Genomic DNA, 23,286 nt, shown 5'->3' on the forward strand with positions numbered 1-23,286 from the left:
GGGGCTGCTCCCCCTCCCCCTTACGGATCCCGAAAACACGATCCGAGACATCGCGGACGCTGGCACCTGGGAGGCAACACACCAACCGCGAATCTCTCTCGTTCCCACAGAATCTCCTATCTATCCCCATAACTATGGAGTCTCCAATGACAATGGAGTCTCCTCTCCCCCCTTCCCTTCTGAGCAACAGGGACAGACTCTGTGCCAGAGACCTGTACCCCACGGCTGACCCCTGGTAAGTCTCCCCCCCCCCCCCCCCAACAGTATCCAAAGCGGTATACCTGTTACTAAGGGGAACGACCACAGGGGATCCCTGTACTGACCCGCTTCCCCCCAGCCCCTGTCACCGTCACCCATCTATCTTTATTCTTTGGTGTAATTACCTCCCTGAAGCTTCTTTCTATGACCACCTCTGCCTCCCGAATGATCCGAAGTTCATCCAGCTCCAGCTCCCTAACACGGTTTTTGAGGAGCTGGAGTTGGGTGCACTTCCCACAGATGAAATCAGCAGGGACACTGACGGCGTCCCTCACCTCAAACATTCTGCAGGAGGAGCATTGTACTGCCTTCCGTCTAGATAAAACAAGAAAAAGAAAGGAAGAGCTTATCTAATATTCACTCAAACCCTTAGGTTAGGGGAGGTGAAAGGGTGTGGGACACTACAAGTGTAGTGTCTTGGGTTTAGCAACCGCCCAACTTACATACAGGTCCTACACACATTCCCAGAAATTCCCATGGCCGACTTCCGGTTTTCTGCTGCTCTGAAACAAAAAAAAACAACTCAGAAAAAAAAAGTTAGTTACAAAACTTGTACACAGGTACTCACCTTCCCTTCAGGCCCCTGCTCCCACTGAAAATCCGGAGGCCGCTCCCGCTGAAATGTAAGCAAATTTAAAGGCACTCACTCACCTTCCCGACAGGCCCCTGCTCCCGCCGAAAATCCGGAGGCTGCTCCCGCTGAAAGGTAAGCAAATTTAAAGGCACTCACTCACCTTCACGACAGGCCCCTGCTCCAGCCGAAAATCCGGAGGCCGCTCCCACTTCCAAACGACTGCGGTTGTTTTTTGGTTCGAGGAGGGGGTGGGGGGGAAACACTGAGGAAGTGTTTCGGGTTTAACTGTCACCTGACAACAGCCCCTCCACAAACCACCTTCAAATTACGCTGACCGCACTGCTTGTATGCAAATTTCCCCGGAACAGCCAATCGGTAGCTCCGCTCTACTGCCCTCTGCTGGATGCTTGCCTTCATTTGAACACCTCGGGGTCTCTTGCACAGGTACACCTTCAGATTACGCTGACCGCACTGCACGTGTGCAAATTTCCCCAGAACAGCTCCGCTCTACTGCCCTATGCTCCCACGTCCACAAAGTCTATTCCCATATTGATTTTTTTGTTCTGGGCAGGGCTCTGATCCCAAGGGTGACGGTGACAGAATACCCAGCGATTACAGTTTCGGACCATACCCCACACTGGGTAGATTTGAGACTTGGGGAGCAGAGAGGACAGCATCCGCTGTGGAGACTGGACGTGGGGTTGTTAGCAGACGAGGTGTTTTGCGGGCGGGTGAATAAGAGTATCCAGAACTATTTGGAGACAAACGACACGGGTGAGGTATCGGCAGCGAAGGTCTGGGAGTAAAGGTATCGGCAGCGAAGGTCTGGGAGTAAAGGTATCGGCAGCGAAGGTCTGGGAGTAAAGAATAAGGAGGGCAGCTTGGTCTCAGACCCGGAGGGGGTGAATGAAGTTTTTAAGGAATTCTACAGCAAACTGAGTCGGAACCTCCGCAGGGTGCGGAAGGGATGAGGCAATTTCTGGACCAGTTGAGGTTCACGAGGGTGGAGGAGGGGCTGGGGGTGCCGATCGAGATAGAAGAAATGATTAAGGGGCTGGAGGGCATGCAGTCGGGCAAAGCTCCGGGGCCGGATGGCTTCCCGGTGGAATTTTTAAAACAATTTCAGAGGTTTTGAGCCCACTATTCATGAGGACCTTTAATGAGGCGAGAGAGAAGGGAATCCTCCCCCCTACAATGTCACAGTCCTCGATCTCACTCACTCTTAAACGGGAGAAGGATCCTGAACAGTGTGGGTCTTACAGGCCAATCTCATTACTAAATGTGGATGCCAAGCTATTGGCTAAGATCTTGGCAACGAGGATAGAGAATCGTGTCCCAGGGGTGATAAGGGAAGACCAGACTGGATTCGTTAAGGACAGGAAACTTAATGCTAATGTGCGGAGGCTTTTAAATATTGTTATGATGCCCTCGGAAGGAGAGGAAGCAGAGGTGTGGCAGCGATGGATGCAGAGAAAGCTTTTGATCGGGTGGAGTGGGAGTACTTGTGGGAGGTGCCTAATAGGTTTAGATTTGGTGAGGGCTTCATCTACATTTTTTGTACCAGGCGCCTGTGGCAAGCGTGCTCACGAACCGGCTTCAGTCGGATTATTTTAAACTGCACCGTGGTACGAGGCAAGGGTGCCCCCCTTTCCCTGTTATTATTTGCTCTAGCCATTGAGCCGCTGGCCACAGCGCTGAGAGCTTCAAGGAACCGGCAGCGTCTGGTCCGGTGGGGGTGGGGGTGGGTGGGGGGGAGGGGGTGGAGCATCGGGTCTCGCTCTACGCGGCTGATCTCCTCCTGTATATCTCAGACCCACTGGAGGGGATGAGTGGGGTCATGCGGGTCTTAAGGGAATTTGGCAGTTTCCCCGGGTATAAGTTGAACGTGGGGAAGAGCGAGTTGTTTGTGATCCAGGCTAAAGGACAGGAGAAGAGACTGAGGGAGCTGCCGCTGAGGACAGTAGAAGAAGAGCGATCGTTACCTGGGTCCGGAAGTGGGATTTGTTGCATAAGTTTAATCTGACCCGGCTAGTGGAACAAACCGAAGGGGGCTTTAAAAGATGGGACGTGCTCCCGCTGTCACTGGTGGGAGGGTGCACACCATAAAAATGACGGTCCTCCCCAGGTTCCTATTTGTATTCCAGTGCCTTCTCATCTTCATCCCTTTTTTAAGCGGGTTAATAAGATCATCTCGGGATTTGTGTGGGCGAACAAGACCCCGCGAGTAAAGAGAGTGCTGTTGGAACGCAGTCGGGGGGAGGGTGGGCTGACGCTGCCGAACCTTTGCAACTACAATTGGGTGGCCAACATTGCCATGATCAGGAAGTTGGTATTGGGGGAGGGGTCGGCATGGGAGCCGTTGGAGGTGGCGTCATGCAAAGGCACCCGTCTACGAGCACTGGTAACGGTACCTCTGCCGTTCTCGCCAGCCCGTGACTCCACAATCCAGTGGTGGTGGCGACATTGAAGATCTGGGGGCAGTGGAGGAGACACAAGATGGTGGAAGGCGCGTCAGTCTGGACCCCGTTATGTAATAACCATAGATTCCTGCCGGGTAGGATGGATGGCGGGTTCCAGAGGGCGGGTATTAGAAGGATGGGTGACCTGTTTATAGATGGGAGCTATCCCAGCCTGCAGGCGCTGGAGGACAAATTTTAATTGCCGCCAGGGAACGGCTTTAGGTATCTACAAGTGTGAACCTTCCTGAGGAAGCAGGTGGTGGCCTTCCTGCTGCTGCCGGCACGGGGGATACAAGATGGAGTAGTGTCCAATACCTGGGTGGGGGAGGGGAAGGTGTTGGATATCTACCAGGAGCTGTTGGAGGCGGAGGAGCTTAAAGGCAAGTGGGAGGAGGAGTTAGGAGGAGAGTTAGAGCCGGGACTGTGGACGGAAGCTCTAAGTAGGATCAACTCCTCCTCATCATGTGCCAGGCTCAGTCTAATACAGTTTAAGGTGGTGAACCGGGCACACATGACGGCGGCGAGGATGAGCAAGTTTCTTGGGGTGGAAGACAGATGTGCGAGGTGTGCGGGAAGCCCAGCAAACCACGTCCATATGTTTTGGGCATGCCCGAAGCTGGAGGGGTTCTGGCAGGGGTTTGCCAGGGCAATGTCCAAGGTGCTAGGAACACGGGTGGTGCTGAGTCCAGAGGTGGCCATCTTTGGTGTGTCAGAAGACCCGGGAGTTCAGGGAGTGAAAGAGGCCGACGACCTGGCCTTTACCTCCCTGGTAGTCCGGAGACGGATCCTGTTAATGTGGAGGGACTCGATGTCCCCGAGCTCAGAGACCTAGGTTAGTGACATGGCTGTGTTTCTCAGCCTCGAGAAAATAAAGTTTGCCGTAAGAGGATCAATGTTCGGGTTCTCCCGGAGGTGGCAGTCGTTCCTTGACTTTCTTGGGGAAATTTTATTTAAAATGTTGGCAGTAGCAGCTTTCCGAGGGGGGTGGTGGTGGTTAGTGTTGTGTTTGTTTTTTGTTATTCTCGATGGTCTGTGAAGACAGAGCCGTTTGGGGAATTATCTATTTTTGCACTATTAATGTTTAATGCTTATTGTTCCTTTTCTGTTTTTGTTATAAAATTTACAAATACTCCAATACAAATATTGAAGAAATTTTTTTAAAATTTTTTTTTGAAATGGTGGCCACCATTGATGTGTGAGCCTTTATGGTGTGGTGACAGAATTCTACTGTGGGGAACCACAGCTGAGTTGAGATCAATGTGGTTCCTTCAATTTTGTATTCTCTAACTGAGGGCGGCTGAGTCCAATTTTAGCACACTTGGCTATCTCAGCACATCAGGAATTGAGCAAAGGATCTTTGTGATCTATATGACTCACTGGATAAACATTTGAGTTATTGGAAGAACCTGCCAGATCCAACAGTTTTTAATTTATGGTCTCTTAAATCCTATGACAACTTCTCCAAGCCAGATCTAGTCAACTGGCTGCTTGAATTAATTCTCCAGTAGAAGGTGCTGCTTTATTTCTGGAAAAGATCATTTTCCATGCTCCAAGGATGCCACATAACAATCTTTAAAATGTATTCATAAAGTCCATAGAATTCCTACAGTGCAGAAGGAGGTCATTCGGCCCATCTAGTCTGCACTGACCTCTGAAAGAGCACCTCACCTAGGTCCACTCCCCGCCCTATCCCTGCAACCTCACCTAACCTGCACATGTTAGCATGGAATGTTAGCATGCTAACCGAACCGCCTAACCTACACATCTTTGTACAGTGGGAGGAAACCGGAGCACCTGGAGGAAACCCACGCAGACATGAGAAGAATGTGCAAATCCATAGTCATCCAGGACCGGATCTGAAACCTGGTCCCTGGCACTGTGAGGCATCATCTCTAACCACTGTGCGATTGTGGTCAATGTAAGAAATGGCCATATTTATATTTTTGGAGTTTTTACAGTAATATTATCAATACCTAGGTCAGAATGCATACCGACAGTATGTCTGATAGGGCTGGGAGTAAAAGTGAGGTCATCTGTGATTTTGCAGGGGAAGTGTTCTGCCAATAGATATTAAAAGCCTTTTTACCTGTTAGCAGATAGCTAGTTAATGTAATGTTGTAACGGTTTGAGCCTGCTAAATAAGCCAAAGCATATCTTGCAACAAGAGACCAAAGAATGCTGTATGCTTTCAGTGCAGGTGGTGTAGCTAATAGAAGGGACCAGGTCTGTCTGGAACAAGCAGTTGCTTCTAAGACTCTGAGCTGATCTGCTTCAGTTTGGTCCTAAAAAAGGGTTCTCTCTCAAAAAACTGTATCAAAATAAGCAAATAAAAACCCTGGTTGTTAACTGTATTCAAAAGTGGAATTCAGCATATGTATATAAATGTATATTGATTTGTTTAATTGGCATATATATGATGTGGCGATGGCGGCTTTAGGCTGGGGTGAGCACAGTATCAGCATCAGGTTAAAGTCCAACAGGTTTATTTTGAATCACTAGCTTTCAAAGCAGAGCTCCTTCATCAGGTGAGTGGAATATATGGAGGCAGCTTTAGGAAACAAGATAAGATCTTGTAACTGTTAACTGTAAAGCTATTTATTTGTTGCTAATGTGGTTAATTCTGTGTTTAAATTAAAATTTGTTTTCACATAAAAGATTCTTATAGTCAGTGTTCTCACATTTGTAGTACTTCTGAGGCTTTTCCTCACAGTTTTGCAAAGTAAAGTTGGTTGGGTTCTTGTCCAGGATCTTAACAGTATTCATAATTTATATTGTGAATGCTGCTTTTTGGAGCTGTCCATTCACCTTGACTAAGCATTTCCATTGGTACATCACAGCTATGGATGCTGTTACCTTTTCTCCGTATGTTTAGGGAATGGATGTCTCTTCCTCAAACCTCAGTTCCTGCTAAACGGCCTTATTTTTGAGTAATATTGGAAACGTCTTCAGCTGCGCAGTGGTTACCAGAAGAAGAGAAATGGATTTACTATCTTGTAGGTTCCTCTTTATTAGTTTCACAAGTAGGCTTACATTTACACTGCAATGAAGTTACTGTGAAATTCCCCCAGTCACCACACTCCGGCGCCTGTTTGAGTATACTGAGGGAGAATTCCGAATGTCCAGTTCACCTAACAGCACTTCTTTCGGGACTTGTAGAAGGAAACCCGAGCACCCAGAGGAAACCCACGCAGACATGGGAAGAACGTTAGAGATTGCATTCTCCACCAATTGTATAACACTCATCTGACCTCCCAGGCAGGGTCGACAGGCATTCAAACTTTATTCTCTTTTTCAATATATAATTTGACAGAGCAGATTGGTCCAAAACATGGACAGCTGTTGTGTGCTGCATTGGTATAGGATATCACGTGAAGGGTACTACCAATGTCAACTGACATTGAAGCATGCTGATAACCAATACTTCTAGATGAGAACATAGAATTTACAGTGCAGAAGGGGGCATTCGGCCCATCGAGCCTGCACTTGCCCTTGGAAAGAGCACCCCACTTAAGCCCACAACTCCGCCCCTGACCCGTAACCCAGTAACCCCACTGGACACTAAGGGCAATTTAGCATGGCCAATCCACCTAACCTTTGGACTGTGGGAGGAAACTGGAGCTCCCAGAGGAAACCCACGCAGACACAGGGAAAACATGCAGACAGTGACCCAAGCCGGGAATCGAACATGGGACCCTGGAGTTGTGAAGCGACAATGCTAACCACTGTGCTACTGTGCCGGCCTGTTACATGTTTACCTAAAAAAGTGAAATACTGTAGCTGCTGGAAATAGAAACCCCCAGAGGTTCAGTAGTAAGAGGGAAAAAGAGTTAATGTTTCAAGTCTATGATCTATCAGAATTTGTTTTCCAAAAACGTGATCTGGTCCTAGCTCAACTCCAGTCTTGGGTAGGGAATGTTTCCTTTGAAGAATAAAACAAAATAACATCTACTTAGGATTGTACAGGCTACCCCTATTTGTGATCAATTTGAGCATACAGCTTTTTGAAGTCCTCTTTTAACATTTTAATAACTGGTAATCAAAAAACTTGTTTTTTTAAATGAAAATGAAATGAAAATCGCTTATTGTCACAAGCAGGCTTCAAATGAAGTTACTGTGAAAAGCCCCTAGTTGCCACATTCCGGCGCCTGTTCGGGGAGGCTGGTAAGGGAGTACCAGCTGACTTACAGTCTGACTTACAGGGTTATTTGACTTTCGACATGGGAAGAACGTTAGAGATTGCATTCTCCACCCATTGTATAACACTCATCTGACCTCCCAGGCAGGGTCTACAGGCATTCAAGCTTTATTCTCTTTTTCAATATGGTGGTAGGTTAGACTGCTAGTTCTGCATTTTGAGCAGACATTTATAAAACCACTCTTTACAAGAACAGCTATGGAAAAAACTGAGTTTGACTAACTTGTTGTTATGGCTGATGTTTTTGAAACCTTTTGTATGCTTCATGGATCTTTGTATTTCATTTGGATATACTCAAAGGTGTTCACTAATGTGAAAAATTGTTCAGCCCTTTACCAATCATTGTGACCTTCATCTGTCAGTTCAAGATTGGAACTACTTTTATAATGCAATGCTTGAACTGACATTGATGTCCCTAAATTGCCTCCTGTATTGTTATAATTCGTAAAGAGAGTACAAATAAGGAAGAGTGATAGAACAGTACAGCACAGAACAGGCCCTTCGGCCCTCAATGTTGTGCCGAGCAATGATCACCCGACTCAAACCCACGTATCCACCCTATATCCTTAACCCAACAACTCCCCCTTAACCTTACTTTTTAGGACACTACGGGCAATTTAGCATGGCCAATCCACCTAACCCGCACATCTTTGGACTGTGGGAGGAAACCGGAGCACCCGGAGGAAACCCACGCACACACGGGGAGGACGTGCAGACTCCGCACAGACAGTGACCCAGCCAGGAATCGAACCTGGGACCCTGGAGCTGTGAAGCATTTATGCTAACCACCATGCTACCGTGCTGCCGTAATAGAAGGAAGAGACAAAGAACTGGCTGGGCAACAGGAGACAGAGAGTAGTGGTTGAAGGGAGTGTCTCAAATGGAGAAAGGTGACTCGTGGTGTTCAACAGGGATCCGTGCTCGGACCACTGTTATTTGTGATATACATAAATGATCTGGACGAAGGTATAAGTGGTCTGATGAGCAAGTTTGCAGATGATACTAAGATTGGTGGAGTTGCAGATAGCGAGGAGGACCGTCAGAGAATACAGCAAAATATAGATAGATTGGAGAATTGGGCAGAGAAATGGTAGATGGAGTTCAATCCAGGCAAATGTGAGGTGATGTATTTTGGAAGATTAACTCAAGAGCGGACTATACGGTCAATGGAAGAGTCCTGGGGAAAATTGATGTTCAGAGAGATCTGGGAGTTCAGGTCCATTGTACCCTGAAGGTGGCAACGCATCGATAGAGTGGTCAAGAAGGCATACAGCATGCCTTCATTGGACGGGGTATTGAGTACAAGAGTCGGCAGGTCATGTTACAGTTGTATAGGACTTTGGTTAGGCCACATTTGGAATACTGCATGTAGTTCTGATCGCCACATTACCAGAAGGATGTGGATGCTTTAGAGAGGGTGCAGAGGAGGTTCACCAGGATGCTGCCTGGTATGGAGGGTGCTAGCTATGAAGAAAGGTTGAGTAGATTAGGATTGTTTTCGTTGGAAAGACGGAGGTTGAGGGGGGACCTGATTGAGGTCTACAAAATTATGAGAGGTATGGACCGGGTGGACAGCAACAAGCATTTTCCAAGAGTGCGGGTGTCAATTACAAGGGTCACAATTTCAAGGTGAGAGGGGGAAAGTTTAAGGGAGATGTGCGTGGGAAGTTTTTTTACGCAGAGGGTGGTGGGTGCCTGGAACGCTTTGCCAGCGGAGGTGGTAGAGGCGGGCACGATAGAATCATTTAAGATGCATCTAGACAGATATATGAACGGGCGGGGAACAGAGGGAAGTAGATCCTTGGAAAATAGGCGACAGGTTTAGATAAAGGATCTGGATCGGCGCAGGCTGGGAGGGCCGAAGGGCCTGTTCCTGTGCTGTAATTTTCTTTGTTCTTTGTTTATAATTCATTGATATTGGTATAGTTTTCTTACAAATTTTGTAGGTGGAGGGTGAATTTTATTCAAAGCTCTTTGTTCTCTTTCTGATTTAACACATTTTCAACTTCATCACTTACTGTGTAGATACACATATTTGATGCAACATGATTGCTTCATGGCCACTCCCAGTCTGGAGCTGAGTTCACAACAAACTTCTCGTAAACATGCTGGGTCAAAACGTCTGCATGATGAAAACAGTTACTGAATAATGCTGAACTCGCACAAGAGATTACTCACCCCTGTGTGAAGATTGAATGGTAATCAAGATCATTAGAAAGACCACACCTGCAGTAGCTATTCTAATTAGTTATATTTTGGTGCGATATTTTCTATTCTGTCGTTTGCTCTGGGGTTTGTTGATTTTGAGCTTTTAAAATTATCTTGCTTTTAACATGAGAAAGATTGAGGGTGAGGAATAGAACATTTGGCCTACCAAAGCACAAGGGCGGAATTCTCCGCTCCCCACGCGACGTGGGAGAATCGCGGGAGGGCCTCCCGACATATTTTACGCCCCCCTGGCGCCCCCAGCGATTCCCCCCCCCCCCCCCCCCCCCCCCCCCCCCCCCACCACCACCGGCTCGGAAAAATCGCCACTCGCCGTTTTTCACGGCAAACAGCGATTCTCCGAGCCCGATGGGCCGAATGGCCGGCACTTCACGCCCGTTTCACCACGGTAGCAACCACACCTGGTCGCTGCATTCGTGAAATGGGCGCCAGATGCCCGTTTGGAGCATCTAAGGGCCCGATTGGCACGGGAGCACCACGACTGTGCTCGGGCGGGGACAAGCCCCGAGGCCGTCGTGAACCTCGGCCGAGTTCACGATGGCCTCCACGATTTTGGCCACCAGAGGAGAATTCCGCCCCACATCTCTGGAAACCAAATTCTCCCAGCTCTTTAACCAAGTGTACTTCAGCGACCCCAATTTTGTGGATAGATTTGGTAATTCCTTGTCAAGTCCATCTGTTTTCATGTATCCCTTAGACGTATGTGTAATAAATTCATCTCTATGGGCACCGATCTGCGGGCCAGTGTCCAAAATGGACGCACTCTTTCCCCTCCGCCGCCCGGCAAGATCAAGTCTTGCCAGGCGGCTGAGGAGAAAGACGGCCACCGCGCATGCGCGGTTCGCGCTGTCTGCGCGATGAAGTCATCCGCACATGCGCGGGTTGAAACCGGCAACCCGCGCATGCGCGGAAGACCTCCCAAATGGGCAGCACGGTAGCATTGTGGATAGCACAATTGCTTCACAGCTCCAGGGTCCCAGGTTTGATTCTGGCTTGGGTCACTGTCTGTTCGGAGTCTGCACATCCTCCCCGTGTGTGCGTGGGTTTCCTCCGGGTGCTCCGGTTTCCTCCCACAGTCCAAAGATGTGCAGGTTAGGTGGATTGGCCATGTTAAATTGCCCTTAGTGTCCAAAATTGCCCTTAGTGTTGGGTGGGGTTACTGTGTTATGGGGATAGGGTGGAGTTGTTGACCTTGGGTAGGGTGCTCTTTCCAAGAGCCGGTGCAGACTCGATGGGCTGAATGGCCTCCTTCTGCACTGTAAATTCTATGATTATCTATGATAAAATGCACCGTTTTGCTCGTCATTTCCAGCGCGACGAGATTGCGGCCGGGAAAGACGGAGGTCCGTTCCCAGCCCCCCGGGTGGGGGTGAATTAGGTGCAGGGAGCGGGCCCCGAGGCCGTCGTGAACCTCAGCCGAGTTCACGATGGCCTCCACGATTTTGGCCACCAGAGGAGAATTCCGCCCCACATCTCTGGAAACCAAATTCTCCCAGCTCTTTAACCAAGTGTACTTCAGCGACCCCAATTTTGTGGATGGATTTGGTAATTCCTCGTCAAGTCCATCTGTTTTCATGTATCCATTAGACGTATGTGTAATAAATTCATCTCTATGGGCGGCACCGTTGCGTAGTGGGTAGCACTGGTGCCTCACGGCGCCAAGGGCCTGGGTTCGCGTCCTTGGGTCACTGCGTGGAGTTTGTATATTCTCCCCATGTCTGCGTGGGTCTCACCCCCACAACCCAAAAATGTGCGGGCCAGGTGAATTCGCCATGCTAAATTGCCCTTAATTGGAAAATAAAAAATTGGGCACTCTAAATTTATTACAAAATAAATAAATAAATTCATCTCGATTAAATTTTTCCTGTTTAAAAAAAAAAATCGCTTGACATTCTGCAACCTTGCTTTGAGTAATTGTCAATAACCTCCTAGCTGTACTCTCTTATAGTGAATAAAAAAGGAAATGATTCCAGGAAGATAAGGGCAGCATGGCAGCATTGTGGATAGCACAATTGCTTCACAGCTCTCTGGTCCCAGGTTCGATTTCGGCTTGGGTCACTGTCTGTGCGGAGTCTGCACATCCGCCCCATATTTGTGTGGGTTTCCTCCGGGTGCTCCGGTTTCCTCCCACAGTCCAAAGATGCGCAGGTTAGGTGGATTGGCCATGATAAATTGCCCTAAGTGTCCAAAATTTCCCTCAGTGTTGGGTGAGGTTACTAGGTTATGGGGATAGGATGGAGATGTTGACCTTGGGTAGGGTGCTCTTTCCAAGAGCCGGTGCAGACTCGATGGGCTGAATGGCCTCCTTCTGCACTGTAAATTCTATGAAATAGATGATCTTATGAACTCTTAGAAATGTTTTCAGCATTGGGTAGGTGAACTCGCCACCATTTTGAAAGGGTGTCCTGATCTCGTAAGTGTGACCCCCACACCCCTCACCCATGGGCAGTGTCAACCCTCGCACATGGGCATTATCCCACACCTCATACAGAATACTACAAATTGTACTTAAAGTTATATAGAGTATACAATACAATACAAAGTATGTAGCAATAGTCAATGTTTAAAATGTGACATTCAAAACAAGTTTCCTTATACATTTGGTTAATACATAATGCTGAATGATAATCTAAAGAATTATATGATTACACTAATCACATACTATCACAAAGTTTAACTCTAATACAAAGTTAAAGATAATTGCTTCTTAAAACCTGTAAGCTAAATTAATGGAAGGAACATCTGCTGATAAAGTTCCCTCCCTTGCACCTATAAATTCCTGTTAGCCTTCCTTTTACTGATAACATGTGAACTACTCATTCAACCTTGAAGGTGTTATCTGTGCTTCGCTCATCCATAGTTAGCTTTATTCTGTCTAAAATACCAAGATGCAATGTCCTGTCAAGTGAAGCTAAGAATAGTCATATGATGCTAAAACTAAAATTCACCAGAAGTTTAATCACTGAGTGTCTTTAAGACAGAGTTGGATAGATTTTTGATTAATAAGGGAATCAGAAGTAATGGGGAGAAGGCAGGAGAATGGGGTTGAGAAACAGATCAGCCATGGTTAAATGGTAGAGCAACTGCAACGGGCTGAATGGCTTAATTCTGCTCCTCTGTCTTATCGTCTTCTGTTGATTGATTATTACACTAAACTAAAACTATTCATGCGACATAATTTTACCTACAATTTGTAGAAACATATATTTGTGCCATTATCCCACATGAAATATTAACTTCAACCTCTTGGTATTCCTCATAATTCTTTATTTCCTTTATAATTTAAACAATATAAAGTTGTTTTGTTGAAACTAACTTGGAAACTAATTTGTATATTTTTGTATTATATGTTAAATGTGTATTTTCTACATTGATGTATTCACTTTTGAACTGTTATAGTCAAGGCAAATGTGAATGGTTACACTGATTTAAACTGGTTATATTTTTTATAGGTGTTGGCTGTGACTGCTTGAAGATCTCCCCTCTCTCTCTGAGGTCTTTTACACTACTTTCTCCTCGCGTACAGCCCTTTCTTTTTTATCAGATATTTATTGTCCTTACTCACTATAATTTCTGCTTCTCTTTGTTCTTCCAACCAGGCATCTGTTGACACATTCCCATGTTCTGCTCAAGCTGCGTTTGATATTTTGGTTCTTGCATAGCTGTGATCATTGTTTGTTTTGTGATTATGTCCAAGTTTGCATATGTTGCATTGACATTAGCGTCTAATATTTTAATTTGACGGAACTTTGGTTCATGTCTGTAAAATATAATTTCATATTCTAAACTATTTTGTTGTGGAGGTGGACTTTATGTAGTTCTTAAAAGAAAGGCGCATTATTTTAAAGTTTCAGATGTAATATATATATTATGCATAGAGTGCATATTGCACATTACATTTTTTGTCAATTTAGAAAATTTAAAAGTTGTCTAATTATTGGTCACTGCAGGGTGTAAGTATCAGTTTTGGGTTAAGCACCAAGGCATTAATGAAATGAGCCTTTTTGGTGAGGGGGTGGGGAGGGCAGATTGGAGACAGGAAAGAGGTGATCAAGGGACAGACTAGGTGAATGGGCAAAATTCGGGCAGATGGAATTTAATGTAAGCAGTGTTATCCATTTTGGACCGAAAAAGGATAGAGCAGAGTACTTTCCAAATGGAAAGAGGTTAAATGGAAAGAGGTTAGGTGCAACGGATGTCCAAAGGGACTGAGGGGTTCAGGTGCATAAACAAAAATTGCAGGATATGGCTAAAGGCGGGGTATATGGAGTTAGGTCACAGATCAGCCATGATCTCATTGAATGGTGGGACAGGCTCAAGGGGCTGAATGGTCTACTCCTGTTCCTATGAAAGCATCATCCTCTATATTACACACCTCCAATGGCTGGCTTGAAAATATAATTGCTAATGCCTTGGCAACATCCACCTTGTAGAAGGTTGTGGTAGAGATTTTGATAGATTTGTGTATAAAACTGATTTTTTCATATTATTGTGATTGCAATTACTAATTTGTTTATTACTCGTTTTGTATTTCAGACTGCTTTTTTCAGCTGTGTGAACCGAAATGAGAGTAAGGTCATTTTTACCCTAAGCCAGGAATTGACGCTGATGAATGAATTACTGAGTTATTATAATAATTCTTGAAGTATATTAAAGTAGACTGCGCACAAATAGTGATTTAGTTAGTTTAGTAACTTTAAAAGCCTCCAAAAATCTGATATTTTAAAGACTGTAAACAGCAATATACAGAAGATATATTATGCAATGAAAAAGCCAAAGGGGCTGTGCTAAATTTACAAGAAAGCATAAGATTTAGTAGAATAAGGAAAGGTAAAAAGAACAAAGAACAAAGAAAAGCACAGCACAGGAACCGGCACTTCGGCCCTCCAAGCCTGTGCCCATGCTGTCCATCTAAACTAAAATCTTCTACACTTCCTGGGTCCATATCCCTCTGTTCCCATCCTATTCATGTATTTGTCAAGATGCCCCTTATATGTCACTATTGTCCCTGCTTCCACCACCTCCTCCGGCAGCGATTTCCAGGCAACCACTCCCCTCTGTGTAAAAAAAACTTGCCTCCTACATCTCTTCTAAACATTGCCCCTCGCACCTTAAACCTATGTTCCCTAGTAATTGACCCCTCTACCCTGGGAAAAAGCCTCTGACTATCCACTCTGTCTATGCCCCTCATAATTTTGTAGACCTCTATCAGGTCACCCCTCAACCTCCGTCGTTCTTGTGAGAACAAACCGAGTTTCTTCAACCGCTCCTCATAGCTAATGCCCTCTATACCAGGCAACATTCTGATAAATCTCTTCTGCACCCTCTCTAAAGCCTCCACATCCTTCTGGTAGTGTGGTGACCAGAATTGAACACTACACTCCAAGTGTGGCCTAACTCAGGTTCTATACAACTGCAACATGACTTGCCAATTCTTATACTCAGTGCCCCGGCCAATGAAGGCAAGCATGCCGTATGCCTTCTTGACCACCTTTTCCACCTGTGTTGCCCCTTTCAGTGACCTATGGATCTGTACACCTAGATCTCTGACTTTCAATGCTCTTTAGGGTTCTACCATTCACTGTATATTCCCTACCTGCATTATACCTTCCAAAATGCATTACCTCACATTTGTCCGGATTAAACTCCATCTGCCATCTCTCCGGCCAAGTCTTCAAACGATCTAAATCCTGCTGTATCCTCTGACAGTCCTCATCGCTATCCGCAATTCCACCTACCTTTGTGTCGTCTGCAAACTTTCTAGTCAGACCACTTACGTTTTCCTCCAAATCATTTATATATACTACGAACTACAAAGATCCCAGCACTGATCCCTGCGGAACACCACGAGTCACAGCCCTCTAATCAGAAAAGCACCCTTCCATTGCTACTCTCTGCCTTCTATGGCTCAGCCAGTTCTGTAGCCACCTTGCCAGCTCACCCCTGATCCCGTGTGACTTCACCTTTTGTATCAGTCTGACATGAGGGACCTTGTCAAAGGCCTTACTGAAGTCCATATAAACAACATCCACTGCTCTACCTGCATCAATCATCTTTGTGACCTCTTCGAAAAACTTTATCAAGTTAGTGAGACACGACCTCCCTTTCACAAAACCATGCTGCCTCTCGCTAATACGTCCATTTTCTTCCAAATAGGAGTAGACCCTGTCTCGAAGAATTCTCTCCAGTAATTTCCTGACAACTGATGGAAGGCTCACCGGCCTGTAGTTCCCTGGATTATCCTTGCTACCCTTCTTAAACAAAGGAACAACATTGACTATTCTCCAGCCCTCTGGGATATCACCTGAAGACAAGGCCTCAGCAATTTCCTCTCTAGCCTCCTTCAGTATTCTGGGGTAGATCCCATCAGGCCCAGCACCTCGTCTTTTTGGATCTCAATGTGACCCCGGCTATCTCCACACCCTTCTTCAGACTCAACATCCACCAATTCCTTCTCTTTGGTGAATACTGATGTAAAGTATTCATTTAGTGCCTCGCCCATTTCCTCTGGCTCCACACATAGGCTTCCTTGCCTATCCTTCAGTGGGCCAACCCTTTCCCTGGCTACTCTCTTGCTTTTTATACGTGTAAAAAGCCTTGGAATTTTCCTTAACCCTATTTGCCAATTACTTTTCGTGACCCCGTTGAGCCCTCCTGACTCCTTGCTTAAGTTCCTTCCTACTTTCATTATATTCCACCCAGGCTTCGTCTGTTCCCAGCCTTCTAGCCCTGACAAATGCCTCCTTTGCCTTTTTGACGAATCTCTCGTTATCCAAGGTTCCTGAAATTTGCCGTATTTATCCTTCTTTCGCACAGGAACATGCCAGTCCGGAATTCCTTTCAATTGACATTTGAAAGCCTCCCGCATGTCAGATGTTGATTTACCCTCAAATATCCTCCCCCAATCTAGGTTCTTCAGTTCCTGCCTAAGATTATTATAATTAGCCTTCTCCCAATTTAGCACATTCACCCTAGGACCACTCTTATCCTTGTCCACCAGCTCTTTAAAACTTACTGAATTATGGTCACTGTTCCCGAAGTGCTCCCCAACTGAAACTTATACCACCTGGTCGGGCTCATTCTCCAATACCAGGTCCAGTACAGCCCCTTCCCTAGTTGGACTATCTACATATTGTTTTAAGAAGCCCTCCTGGAAGCTCCTTACAAACTCTGCCCCGTCCAAGCCCCTAGCACCAAGTGGGTCCCAGTCAATATTGCTAGTCAATTAAGCAATTAGAGGTGTAATTTGTACGATGCCCTGCAAATTAGGTGGCTATTGTAGATTATGGACTGAACAAATGTCTAGTAGAGATGGGTTTTGTACCATTCAGCTGGATTTTCAACGTTCACTTGCATAATATGTACTACAGCATAACTGCAGCAATAATTAATCACTCCTCTCTATTAGAACAGTACAGCACAGAACAGGCCCATCGGCCCTCGATGTTGTGCCGAGCATTGTCCGAAACCAAGATCAAGCTATCCCACTCCCTGTCATTCTGGTGTGCTCCATGTGCCTATCCAATAACCGCTTGAAAGTTCCTAAAGTGTCCGACTCCACTATCACAGCAGGCAGTCCATTCCACACTGTAACCACTCTCTGAGTAAAGAACCTACCACGGATCTCCCTCCTATATCTCCCAACCCAAACCTTCTAGTTATGCCCCCTTGTAACAGCTACATCCACCCGAGGAAATAGTCTCTGAACATCCACTCTATCTATCCTCCTCATCATCTTATAAACCTCCGGTAATGCAGAGGTGTGATATGAAGAGTGGATGGCGAAGGTAGAATATTCAAAATCAAATTTTTTTTTACTGAGTAACATTGTTCAATGCGCTGATCTGTGAAGCGTTACGTTTTGGTTGCAACCATAGTTCAGAGATCATTGGGCAAAGAAAGAATATAAGGACCTTTAACTTGACACCTGAATTAATATTTGCCTTTATTGTATTACAGAGGGATCCCTGTGTTGCAGTTATGCAGGCCGACACACAAATTGTAGAGAATATTGCCAAGCTATTTTTCGTACAGATTCTTCTCCCACGCAATCACAGATTAAAGCTGTGGAAAACTATTGTGCCTCCATTAGTCCACAGCTTATTCAATGTGTTGACAACTACACTCGCTCATACCCAATGAAAAATCCCATTGATAGTAAGTATAAATCATTTAAATTATTTCAGTAGTCCTTCGAGCAGATGCCTCTAATAGTCATTTATAATTGCCTTTGTTTTGGTAGAGAGCATGCATGTCTACGTCATCAATATACAGGCTCTCCATTCAGTTGTAAATGCTGTTTTGTCTTTTCCAACTGCCGAATGGCCCATCAACCCCTTACTCCCTTCCTTGAACTCTGTCCATGTCTAGATTCTCTCTCATCTCCCATGGTGTATTCAAACTCATCTCATAGATGTGAGGCACCTTCTTCCTTGACTCCATTTTCATTAGGATTAGATTGGATTGGAATTGTTTATTGTCACGTGTACCGAGGTACAGTGAAAAGTATTTTTCTGCGAGCAGCTCAACAGTTCATTAAGTACATGGGAGAAAAGGGAATGAAAGAAAATACATAAATGGGAATGAGTATAATTTAAGTAAAAAGTGGATCTGCTGGGTAGAGCTCGCAGAGAGTCGCCTCACTCGGGCGCCATCTTCTGTACAGTTTCCATTAACTTCCAAACACTCAACTTCCATTCCTTTTTTTTTATAAATTTAGAGTACCCAATTATTTTTTCCAATTAAGGGGCAATTTAGAATGGCCAATCTACCTATCCTGCACATCTTTGGGTTGTGGGGGTGAAACCCACGCAAACACGGGGAGAATGTGCAGACTCCACACGGACAGTGACCCAGGGCCGGGATTCGAACCCGGGTCCTCAGCGCCGTAGGCAGCAATGCTAACCACTGTGCCACCATGCTGCCCTTAACTTCCATTCCTGACGTTATGTTGCCATTGCAAATGTTACTTTTTCTTCTTGAGCCACTGTTTTCCTCCCTTCCTCAAGGGCCCCACTCTTCTACTACCATTCTTGTAATTTATTGTTCCATCTCTAACTTACCTTTTCTTTACATGAATGCAGAGTCACCTCCCATAAGACCATAAGTCATAGAAGTAGGCCACTTGGCCCATCGGGTCTGCTTCGCTGAAGCAGAAGTAGGCTACTCGGGCCATCGAGTCTGCTCCGCCATTCAATGAGAATAAAGCTGATCTGATATAACTCTCAACTTCATTTTCTCGCATTATCCCCATAACCCTTGATTCCCGTCTGTCTATCACGGCCTTGAAAATACTTAACGACCCAACCTCTGCAGCTCTCTGTGGTAAAGGATCCCACAGATTCGCTACCATAGAATCCATAGAATCCCTACAGTGCAGGAGGAAGCCATTCGCCCATCCCCATCGAGTGCATTGATCCTCTGAAGGAGCAATCCTAACTAGGCCCACTTCCAAGCCCTACCCCAATAAACCCACCTAAGCTGCACATCTTTGGACACTTGAGGGCAATTTTAGCATGGTCAATCCACCTAACTTGCACATCTTTGGACTGTGGGAGGAACCGGAGCACCCCAAGGAAACCCACGCAGACATAAGGAGAATGTGCAAACTCCACACACACTGTCACCCAAGCCCAGAATTGAACCCGGGTCCCTGGCACTGTGGGCAGCAGTACTAACCACTGTGCCTCCATGCCACCCTCTGAGAGAAGAAATTCCTTCTTATCTCTGTCTTAAAATGGGCAACCCCTTATTCTTTGATTATGTCCTCTGATCCTACATTAGGAAACATCATCTCAACATCTACCCTTGATAATCCTATATGTCTCAATAAGGTCACCTCTCATTCTTCTAAACTCAAATGAGTACAGGCCCAACCTAGTTAACCTCTCCTCATAACAAAATCCCTCCATACCCGGGATCAACCTAGTAAAGCTGCCTGCAATGCCAGTATATCTTTCCTTAGATAAGGGACCAAAACTGTTCACAGTCTGGTCTATGGTCTAACTCAGGGGTGGGCAAACTTTTCCGTGCAAGGGCCACATTCAGAAATTCACAATTTCAAAGGGCCGCATAGTATATTAAGTAAAATAATTACTTCACCCGGTTATGATTCTTGGCGCCTCATATAGAACAGTACAGCACAGAACAGGCCCTTCTGCCCTCGACGTTGTGCCGAGCAATGATCACCCTACTCAAGTCAACGTATCCACCCTATACCAGTAAGTAATCCAACAGCCCCCCCCCATTAACCTTAAAAAAAAATTTTTTTTTAAAAAAATTTGTTTTTTAAATTTTATTTATTTATTTTTTTTAAATGACTTGGTGGGCCGCATGCGGCCCGCGGGCCATAGTTTGCCCACCCCTGGTCTAACTAGTGACTTATATAGTTTCAGAAGGACTTCCCTATTTTTGTGCTCTTCCCTTTGAAATAAAGGCCAACATTCCATTTACCTTCCCAATTACATGCCTTGTAACTTGTATCCTAGCTTTTTGTGGTTTATACACGAGGACCCCCAAATCCCTCTCTCCTTCGGTTTCCTGCAGTCTTTCACCATTTAAATAATATTCAGCTAATTTCTTCTTCCTAATCAAGTGGATAACTTCACATTGTAATACATTATATTCCATCAGTCAAGTTTTTGGCCACTCACCTAACCTGTCTCTGTCCATCTGTAGACTTTGCATCATCCTCACCACTTGCCTTCACGCCTATTTTTGTGTCATTTGCAAACTTGGCAATAGTACATGCATTTCCCTCGTCCAAGTCATTAATATATTGTAAATTATTGTTGTCCCAACACAGATCCCTGGGTACTCCAATGGCTACCGGTTGCCATCCTGAAAATGCTCCTCTTAGTCCAACTCTCTTTTGTCTATTAGAACATAGAATTTACAGTGCAGAAGGAGGCCATTCGGCCCATCAAGTCTGCACCGGCTCCTGGAAAGAGCACCCTACCCAAGGTTAACACCTCCACCCTATCCCCCATAACCCAGTAACCCCACCCAACACTAAGGACAATTTTGGACACACTAAGGGCAATTTATCATGGCCAATCCACCTAACCTGCACATCTTTGGACCGTGGGAAGAAACCGGAGCACCCGGAGGAAACCCACGCACACACGGGGAGAACGTGCAGTCTCCGCACAGACAGTGACCCAAGCCGGAATCGAACCTGGGACCCTGGAGCTGTGAAGCGATTGTGGTATCCACAATGCTACCGTGCTGCCCTTAGGTAGCCAATCCTCGATCCATGCTAATAAACTACTTCCAACACCATGGGTTCTTATCTTATTAAGTAGCCTTTTGTTTGGTTCCTTATCGAACACTTTTTGGAAATCCAAGTATATTACATCTACAGGTTCTCCTTCCTTTGCCCTGCTTGTCAGCACATCAAATAATTCTAATACAATTGTCAGGCATGATTTCCCCTTCTTAAAGCCATGCTGACTCTTCTTGATTATATTACGCATTTCTAAATGCTCCACTATTACATCCTTTGTAATGGACTTGAACATTTTCCTGACCATGACAACACCGTCCTCCCCCTCCCACTGCAAGAGTCAGGACTCTTGATCCTGGCTACAGGGAACAGTGTCTATTCCCCCGAACTATATTATCCCCGACTACGACTACATTTCTCTTTTCTTCCCCCACTTAGAAGAACATAGAACATAGAACAGTACAGCACAGAACAGGCCCTTCGGCCCTCAATGTTGTGCCGAGCCATGATCACCCTACTCAAACCCACGTATCCACCCTATACCTGTAACCCAACAACCTCCCCCTTAACCCTACTTTTTTATTAGGACACTACGGGCAATTTAGCATGGCCAATCCACCTAACCCGCACATCTTTGGACTGTGGGAGGAAACCGGAGCACCCGGAGGAAACCCACGCACACAGGGGGAGGACGTGCAAACTCCACACAGACAGTGACCCAGCCGGGAATCGAACCTGGGACCCTGGAGCTGTGAAGCATTTATGCTAACCACCATGCTACCCTGCATGGCTCCTGTACCACAATGCTGTAGTCAGTTTGTTCATCCTCCCCACAGTCCATGGTCTCGTCCACATTGGGAAGGAAGCCTTGCATTTTCTTCGCACCTTATCAAACAAAGCTCTTTGTACCCAAATTTGCAATGAAATCTAAGGAATCAAATCAATACCATAAGACCATAAGACATAGGAGCAGAATTAGCCACTCAGCCAATCGAGTTTGCTCCACCATTCAATCATGGCTAATAGTTTTCTTATCCCCATTCTCCTGCCTTCTCCCCATAATCCCTTATCCCCTTATTGATCAATACAAAGTGGAAGAGAACTCAATTCAATCCTCGAGCAAGATACTCCAGCCTCCAGACAGCGATTAATAACTGATGACCAAGCCTGTGTCATTGATCAGACCTGGATCATTACACATATCAATAGTGCCAGCATTGGCTCAGTGGTAGCCCTCTCACCTCCAAGTCAGTATGTCGTGGGCTCAAATCTCACTTCAGAGCTGAGCATATAATCTAGTTGGCACTTGGTATAATCCCAATGAAGAACTGCAACATAAGAGGTAATGTCTTTATGATAAATCAAGGCTCTGATGATCGTCTTGGATAGAAATAAAAGATCTTTTAACACCATTCAATGAAGAACAATGCTGTTCTTCTGGAGTCCAAAACAAAAAGTATCCTTCGCCCAGACCACCAACAAAATTCTCTCATAATTTGTCATGTTGTTGTTTATGGGAATTTGCTGTGTGCAAATTGGCAGTCCTGCTGGCTACAACATAGATTTCACCACAAAAATACTTTTTTGGTTGTAAAGCGCTCTGGGGTGCCCTGAGTTAACAAAAGGTGCTATATAAATGCAAATATCTCTCCCTTTGACTGGCAGCTAGTTTTTTCCCTACACTCTTTTCCTCCCCCGTGTAACCAAGCTTGGCATTGTTCCAACAAAAAAGTTATTTTAGCTGGACATATATGGGAAGTGTTACCAGTATTCTGTGCTGGAAACCAGTTATCTTTAGCTAATTTTACTGCAGCATGATATGTACACACACTTGGACATTTGAGCTCCTTAGCTCCAGCTCTTGCCAATCGGTCTCAGGTTCTATGGGGCTATGTCCTAGTGGGCACATCCCATATCCGGTGCATGAAACCTACATATTTGGCGTTCTTGGATATGACAACTCTTAAGCAAGTTGTTGAGTTAAAATTAAATTCTTCTGTGCATTGCCAGTGTTTCATAGGACATCAGTCATAGCTTTGCCTGTGATCTTTATGTTGCAGTTGATAGTTTTCTTTTTTGCTTGCTACAATATTGCTACCTCCATCCATACCTAAATGCAAGTGGTTCTCCAAGTTCCAGTACTTTTTTTAATTTGATGGCCCTCACTATGTTTGCCATCAAAATTTGACCTGACTTCCTATTATTTCATTTAATCTAGTTTTCCATTTTTTCCTATGTATCACAATCATTGAAAATACATATTCAGTAACCACCTTTCCAATTAATTTAAAGATTACGATGGTTACCCAGAGAAAACAGTAGTATTTTTAAAGGAAACACTTTTTATTGA

At 45.4% G+C, this 23,286-nt stretch overlaps 1 protein-coding gene across 1 annotated transcript in view; it reads left to right on the forward strand.

Moving 5' to 3' along the window:
• reck (reversion-inducing-cysteine-rich protein with kazal motifs) overlaps nt 1-23,286 on the forward strand; it is a 317,351-nt gene that overhangs the window by 176,555 nt on the left and 117,510 nt on the right. Inside the window, 2 exon segments of the mRNA XM_038809800.1 lie at nt 14,249-14,282; nt 17,672-17,869. Coding sequence (XP_038665728.1) covers nt 14,249-14,282; nt 17,672-17,869 — 232 coding nt within the window.

This window comes from Scyliorhinus canicula, chromosome 10, assembly GCF_902713615.1.
Source record: "Scyliorhinus canicula chromosome 10, sScyCan1.1, whole genome shotgun sequence".
Lineage (NCBI taxonomy): Eukaryota > Metazoa > Chordata > Chondrichthyes > Carcharhiniformes > Scyliorhinidae > Scyliorhinus > Scyliorhinus canicula.